Raw genomic sequence first — 7913 nt, 5'->3', positions numbered from 1 at the left:
GCGACCTGTCCAGGTTGTACCCTGCCTCTTGCATGTAGATAGCTGGGATAGGCTCCAGTACCCCGGCAACCCCGTATGGGACTAAGGTAGAAGACGGATGGATGGATGGATGACTGAATTTAACAAGTGTACCTAATAAAGTGGCCTAATAGTGTACGAGGCTCGTCCGCTAGGTGGACAGACCTGCATTGTTGCCCCACGTCCTCTAAGAACTACAGTTCCCATGTTTCTCAGCGTTGAGGTTGGGGCTTGTGCAACATGTTTTCCACGGCCCTGGTTGTTGGTTAGTGTTGTTTTAGTCACATGAAGGAGGCAATAGAAGCAGTTTCCGACGTTAATAACACACAATTGCTGTCGCATGAGGTACGATAAATACTTCCACTTCCACGCTTTGTTCTCATCCTCCGACGTTACGCGTTTTTAGGTGCTGTGTTAGCATGACAGACACTGTAAGCTGTTGAACCTTAACAGTTAGCTGGTTAGCTTTTGCTAGCAATGGCAAACGCATAAGCTAGCAGAGCACTAAACAAAACATCAAACCCCAGAACTTAGCTTAGAAGCGCTGCGCTGACCAGACACAGTAAGGTTATTCTCACACTAAACTGATATAATTTCATAGGTGTTTAAGATGGACCAGCTAACATTGTTCGGTGTGACCTATATGGGCTAACTAGCTTCCTAATCCACAGATTCGTCTACGGTAATTTTTGGCTGGACAGACAATATCGGCGACAGACACCAGCTATGTTAGGGTTTCACTTTCTGTTCCTAGCTAAAGAGAACAATAGATTCAGACAAAGACTGTTCTATGAAAGTAAGCTGATTTTTAATTTTTCCTCCTCATCCTATTTCCGTCGAGCGATATTTTATCGCAAATGAGTTAAAATATGGCGTAAGCATTGTTCTAAATGCATATCTTCGTTTAACTTAAACTGCTGTGCGAGTAGCAGGATGCTAACATCAAACTGTGACTGACAAATTAAGTAGCTTGAGTCGTTTCCTTTATAACTGTCATTGTAACATAGTGTACATGCCAGTAGAAGTGTTTACTACTGATAACACACAAACTGTTTGTCATTAAAGCCTGTTTAAATATCAACCACTAAATGTAACGGTAAAATAGTGGCAAAAGATGATGCCAAGGTTTATTCTCTTTAAAATTACAATACACAATGAGATCACAGTCTATATATTCTGCTGTGTAAAGCTCAAACTGTACACTTTAAATAAGCAAAATTTAAATCATTGGCTCATGTCCATACTTTTGTTGCAGGTTACTGGGTGAGCCACTCAAGGTCATGAGAGCTGACCACAAGGTTACAACCCTTCCCTCCTTCTGCAGTTGATGGATCTGCAGCTGATTCAGAGATGACTGACAGCGTCCGGGCCTTCCTCCGCAATGTTGCGACGGTAAGAAGAAACACACACTGTACAAAAAAACCTTTATCTTTTGGCTGTGCTACATTAGTAAAACATTGCCACTTTGATGTTTGTATTCAAGGACACCTTTCAATAAACTGTGCAACATTATCACTGTGTATCTTCCGCTTAAATAGAAATTGGCTATACTACAAAGGAATCCACTGTCTTTGGAATAATTTGAAACATTTCATTTGCCCCATCCTTAGTGCTTTCTGCAAAAAGCAAATCAGACAATGTGGAGCATTCCATCAAACTGCTTGAATCAATAAATTTGTTCAACACTCATCATTCAGCCTCCATTAGCTCCATTAGCATTCAGCTCTCATTAGATGGATACTTGTCCTTTTAAACTAACTGGAATGCATGAAGAAAACATGACAAGAGGAAGCTTACTCAAAAGCCTCACATTGGTTAAGAAACCAGCCATTTTACTGATTAACTATAAAAGAAATATTGATTCACACAATGAAGAGAAAACTATGTGAATCAATGAACAATAAGTAATTTAAATTGCTTAGAAACCTCACATTTATGTTTTCTGCTCTTAAGGGGATCAAAGATTCCATATTGGGGATTGGAACGATCTCCAAGCTGGATGTCCGTATCCAGCAAAAAAGAGAAGAGCAGCGGATGAGAAGGGCCAGTGGGGCCTTGGCACAGAGAAGGGTACAGAGCGAGGAGCACAAACCAGACAAGTAGGTCTGAAAACAGTGCTATAGTGACGTTGTTAATGTGCTGCATGCACATTTTAGTTTTGGAAAGTAGGTACACCACAACATCTTGTCATAGTAGGCATTATGCACTGAACCTTACAAATGCCTCTGAAATGAGTTGCCATGCTGGTTAGTATAAATTAGTTAGAGTAATTAAGAGTAACAGGGCAAAATTCAGGAAATAATGTATGTATGTATTAGTGTGTTTACAGCTTGGTAAAATGTCTGTCTAAATGTCTAGTCTGCCACCTCTTGAATTGCACATTTATCATTTGGTGGCATTGGGGATAAAAGGGTATTTTGTTTATTTTTAAGTTTAGTTTTTAAATTGAGAGCAGTTTTGTAGAAGGGATGACTATCTTTCATTGGTCTTTTTTTTTTCAGTGAACCCAAAGTAGCCAGTAGGATTTTTCAGTGTTGTGCCTGGAATGGAGGAGTGTTCTGGGTGAGCTGTTTGAACTTCTTTTACTGTAGTGTTGTCTAGTATTGTGTCTGTTTCCCATACACTGCTGAGCACCCAGCAGGTGTAAGTTCTATTGTAAAATACATTCTTGGCTAAAGTCTAACTGTAGCATTTCATTTCCTTTGCAGCTCAGTCTGTTTCTCTTCTACCGGGTGTTTATCCCACTGCTGCAGACTCTTACCGCAAAAATCATTGGTATGTATCCCTGCCAGTGACTCTGATTCACATTCTCAGGCTTGCAGTAACCAGTATGTCAACAGCTGTTTTTGTTTTCTCCAGGTGATCCCTCTCTTCATGGCAATGTGTGGTCCTGGTTAGAGTTCATCCTGACCTCTGTCTTCAGCGCTCTCTGGGTTCTTCCTTTGTTCGTCCTCAGCAAGATAGTCAATGCCATCTGGTTCCAGGTTAGGCCCTGTTTAGGCTGAAATGACAAACAAGTCTGGACATAGATTAGACTACATAGACCATTTGTTCTGTATCTACAAAGTAATGAATTTTGTATCTTGACACCACTTATAAATAGAATTACAATAGTTTATAGAGCTTGTGTTCAGAGATTAAACACACAGTCTGCAGTCTAATCATGTGCCAGGATGGACTGAGCTGAGATGATGCACTGGAATGTGTGCCTTTCATAGAATATGTATGATTCATCTGCATCCAAGTGCATTATATATTACGGTATCAAGGCCAGATCTAGTAATGTTCTAATGGAATATAAGGTTAGGGTATGCACCGTTTGTTTTCCAATTTATGTTGACATAATTAACATAATAACAAGACATAATTGCGCGAGTCACAAATGACAGATTTTAATATTTAATTATTCAATTCAATTCAATTTTATTTATATAGCACCAAATCACAACAAGGTTGTCTCAAGGCACTTTACAAGGCAAGGTTTAAGACCTTACACAACTAAACCCAACAAATCCCACATACAGCAAGTCTTCTTTAATTAAAATTTGACAGTAACCGTGGAGAGGAAAAACTCCCTCTCTAACAAGAAAGGAACCTCCTGCAGAACCAGGCTGGCTGTGGGCGGCCATCTACCTTGATCAGTTGGGGTGACAGGATAGACAGAGAGAAAAGCACAGCAACAACAATAAGCAAAAGCAGAGCACAGGCAGGAGGGTTGGACCAGGGACTGGACACAGGCAGGATGGGTAGACCAGGAACTATCAGAAATCATATTGTGCCTTGTATCTGTATCTGCTCCATGCTGTACTTGGAGCAGATACAATCACATAAGACACAAAATAGTTTAATGGTGTGTCATTGTGTGTTGCAGGACATTGCTGACCTAGCATTTGAAGTGTCTGGCTGTAAGGCTCAGCCGTTCCCCAGCGTCAGTAAGATCATCGCAGATATGCTTTTTAACCTTCTCCTCCAGGCGCTTTTTCTCATACAGGTACATTTTTGCATGCAAGCTTTTTTTACTTTCTTACCTCTTTTTTAACTTGCAGTGAAGTTAATGACACAGATAACTAGATGTGCAATTTATATAACTTTTATTTATGTAATTTGAGTGTTGACCCATTGACGACATAGTTGTGTAGCGGCTAGCACTGTTGCCTCAAAGCAAGAAGCTCCTGTGTGTAGTTTCCTCCCCTCCGTCCAAAGACATACAGTTAGGTTCACTGGAGATTCAAAATTGTAGAGTAGAAACACAAAAAGTGAACATCTGTGGGGAACGTTAAGCCACTGCGTCCGAACGCGCTGTCATCTTGCATAGATAGATAGCTAGATCTCCTGTGGATGGTCCATCACAGTGTATGTGGTCCTGTGATGGACTGGCAACCTGCCTCTCGCTGGATTGGCAGCTCTGATAGGTTCCGGCATGCTTGCGATGAATAAGCTGAAGGAGTGAAAGGAGTAAAGTCATTTCAACATCCATAACTGCGTAAAGACCGGCTGCTGTTAGCTGTATTATCTCCAGTGTGTCAGGAGACAGAGCCTTTCTGGCACCATGTGCAATAACTGTCTACTAAAGAAAATTAGTTGGCGATGGTTAATTTAAAAGTGTTCTTTATTTCCATGGTCTTGTAGGGAATGATTGTTAGTCTCTTCCCCATTGATGCCATTGGACAGATGGTTAGCCTTCTTCACATGTCTCTGCTCTACTCCCTGTACTGTTTTGAATATCGCTGGTTCAATCACGGTAAGATACTTACTGTTACATTTTACTACCAAATATAAATTCATACTAAGTAAAGCAAATGAGATGTGGCTGTTTTATGTTTTGAAGGCATTGAGATGCACCAGCGACTGTCCAACATTGAGAGGAATTGGCCCTACTACTTTGGCTTTGGTTTGCCCATGGCACTACTGACTGCTCTGCCATCCTCGTACATCATCAGGTAGGACTACTAAGATCTAAAAAAAAAAAAATAAGATCTACTAGTAGATCTACTCCTTTGCTGGTGCTGAGCTACTGCTGTTACTAAGTTAGTAACAACCTTATCAGGTTTCACCCCCTTAATTAGAGTTTTCATCGCAAAAGTCCTCTTGTGAAGGAAGTTGGAAAGTGTTTCTCCATGAACTAATTCATATTTTTGTATATTCCTTTTCTACCTAGTGGCTGCTTGTTCTCCATCCTCTTCCCTCTATTCATCATCAGCGCTAATGAAGCCAAAACGCCAACAAAATTGTAGTAAGTGTAATTTCAAAAACCCTATCAAAATGACACTCCAGTGCACAAGTCACTAATTTCTGTTTCCGCTCTTTTAGCCACTTTCAGCTGCGTCTCTTCTCACTGGTTGTGCTGATCAGCAACAAGCTTTTCCACAAGACAGTCCACCTGCAATCTTCCCTGACGTTGTCCACCTCCTCAGATAGGCTGTCCACCCCTCACACCTCACCGACACGCCACAGACTTTAGGCCACTTAGTGATGGATTCACATGAAGGAGATGGCATAATAACAGATGGGTGTCATCCTTATTGTGTTCTTGGTTACATGGATGTCCTTAATTAAGATTTGGTGAAGTTTAGAGACCTGCATGTTTTAAAGTCCTCTTCAAACCATACTTCGAAAAATCGACTACGCTGTGCCTCACACTCTGAACACTCATTACACAGTTCCTAACTTTAACTTTTGTTTTTTCTTTTGATTTCATATTTTTATATAATGTGCCATTTGAGTAACTCTTAATAAATGACAGCAAAGAAAATCACATAAAGCAAACCTGTGACTAAAGACTGATTTAAATGGGGCTTGTGTGCAAAGCAAAGCAAGTTTTTGTGTTACCTACAGTTGTTTTCTTGATGTTGTAAGTCAAATTCTTTTCTTAGATTGAATGGTTTCTTAGATGATAAATGTTCTGCTGTAAAATGATGGTGTCCAGGCAGGGCAAGTAAAACCCTTATACAGTTAAAGGTTATATTTGATCCTCTTACAGCTTTGTCTTTTAGTTCTATGTAAAGGTCAGTTCAGGAGGCTGCTATAAAAATGACTGGCGACATTAGAAATTGAAACCAAATAACAGTAACTCATGTTGTAGGATGCTAAAGGTTTGGCCACGTGTGTCATCGCAAATTAAAATCTCATGTTATTCTATGATGAGATCAACATGGTTTAGATCACAAGGTAACACCATCATAAGCGAAGCTGTATCAGCGTTAGTGGGTGACAGTGAGATGACAGTGCCAAACTGTGTTATGTTTTATTTCATCAGGACAGTTACAATCTTATAATTTGTACAAAGGAAAGTAGGTCTGTAGTATTTGAAGCTTGACAACCAGGTGGTCAGTCCTCACCTGCTTATTAACTAAAGCAAATTTAGATAACCTTTAAAGATCATTGGCTGTTTCTTGACACAATATGGTCAACCAGAAGTCCACTACCATGCAGTAACTCTGTCGCAGAGTCTTCAACTGCTTTAGTTGCTTATCAACCATGATTTAAACTTGTGCAATTATTCGAAGAGGAGCATAATGTTTGTGCAGACTGGTATGTGTGAGATTTGTAAGAGACGTATGTCTCATTTTAATAAAATTGGTCAGTATTCAGTAAATTGATCCTTTGGTGCTTGGTCTTGTTACGTGGGGGTCAGCAAAACTCTACATACAAATCCTTGTATTTCTCAGCTCTTACACTATGCTCATTTAGAAATCACTAGTATCCAAATTCTTCACTCAGTCAACACAACTTGAGCTTAATTAGCTCTTAATGAATGAATTAATGAAATTGGAGCGTCTGTCGCTGACCATGTTCTTGGCCAGGGTGACTATAGGGGAAGCTGTACGAGTGCAGCAACACTTGAGTGGCTTCACCATTGCCTCCTTATAGTAAAGCTGCTCTTACAGTTTTTATTGATCGCTTTGACCTGTTTTATGAAACCGTCTATTCCTATCTATTAGAAACTAGCAAAACCAGCATGAAATCACCATAGCACATGTTTGACACTCCTTCACAAAAATTTGCATTCAATCTTCAGGCCATAAAAAAGGTACCAGGCGTGTGTTGGTCTTTACCAACATGGATGGATGAGGTCTAAAGCAGAGACTGAGCATCAATAGTGGCTGTGTCTCATCCTCCAATAGATTTGACTCGATGTGGGTTTACATGGCTTTTTGGTTTCAGTTTTCACCTGCAGTTTGAAAAATGAATGTCATGGTGTACTGCTCCCACTAAGTCCTTAACAATTTTAGTTAATGCAGTGAAACAGCAAGCCAAACTCAGGTTTCACAGGTTACTTTCAGCACAGTGTCTCCTGGTTGCAGGTTGCAAGTGCCTGTACTTGTCTCCATTGGCACTTCAGAAGATCTGTCCTGGTGAAGTCTCCTGGTATAGCAGGCAAACCTTGCTTTTGAATCAAGAGCGTACCATTGGAAAGCAAGACAGGAGAGGAGAGGTCAGATGAGACAGAGACCAGGGGTCTATGGGGAGATGGCAGAGGTCTCTGTTGATTATTGCAGAGACCTCTGCCATCAGCGTAGAAAGCATGTCGTGTATCAACTGGGTGTGTTTATTTTCCAAAAGCATGGAGTCTAGGATCCTGCGTGTCACACCAACCATTAAATTCCATGCTTCTCCCATGTGGGATGCGTGTAGTGGATTAAACTCCCATGAACAGCTGTTTCTGTGGAGAAACTTCAGTAAACTTCTCTGCTTTCCATTAGGTCATTGTCGATGAAGTTGGTGCCTCGGTCTGACTGCAGTTGTTTAACTGGACCTCTTGCAGCGAAGAATCTCTGTAGACCATTTGTGCAACTTGAGGTGTCTAAAGACTCAATGACCTCAAAGTGCACACCTCTGGTACCTTTTGCTATGTGCAGCACCTCCACGTGTGCGTTGGGTGGCCACTCTCCATG

At 40.8% G+C, this 7913-nt stretch overlaps 1 protein-coding gene across 2 annotated transcripts; it reads left to right on the top strand.

The window, feature by feature from the left end:
* The first annotated feature begins 225 nt into the window (after positions 1-225).
* ei24 (EI24 autophagy associated transmembrane protein) lies at positions 226-6617 on the top strand. Of its 2 annotated transcripts, none has more exons than XM_029173146.3 (11): positions 226-363; positions 1274-1410; positions 1972-2117; positions 2520-2580; positions 2727-2793; positions 2878-3002; positions 3890-4009; positions 4648-4759; positions 4847-4958; positions 5177-5251; positions 5329-6617. In XM_029173146.3, exons 2-11 carry the CDS (start codon positions 1369-1371, stop codon positions 5477-5479), a joined length of 1011 nt encoding a protein of 336 aa, XP_029028979.1. In that variant the 5' UTR covers positions 226-363; positions 1274-1368; the 3' UTR covers positions 5480-6617. The 2 variants fall into 2 exon arrangements, with proteins under 2 accessions (XP_029028979.1, XP_029028980.1); XM_029173147.2 differs by lacking the exon at positions 226-363 and adding an exon at positions 677-814.
* Positions 6618-7913: the final 1296 nt, after the last annotated feature.

Source organism: Betta splendens, chromosome 14 (assembly GCF_900634795.4).
Source record: "Betta splendens chromosome 14, fBetSpl5.4, whole genome shotgun sequence".
NCBI lineage: Eukaryota > Metazoa > Chordata > Actinopteri > Anabantiformes > Osphronemidae > Betta > Betta splendens.
This window is presented reverse-complemented; position numbering and strand designations above follow the sequence as displayed.

What these genes read in the sequence shown, in the direction of transcription:
- ei24 (XM_029173146.3), top strand. Translation starts at nt 1,369, where the DNA reads ATGACTGACAGCGTCCGGGCCTTCCTCCGCAATGTTGCGACG. An exon ending in TCAATGCCATCTGGTTCCAG is followed by an intron (nt 3,003 to 3,889) that starts GTTAGGCCCTGT and finishes TGTGTGTTGCAG; the next exon opens with GACATTGCTGACCTAGCATT. An exon ending in ATATCGCTGGTTCAATCACG is followed by an intron (nt 4,760 to 4,846) that starts GTAAGATACTTA and finishes TATGTTTTGAAG; the next exon opens with GCATTGAGATGCACCAGCGA.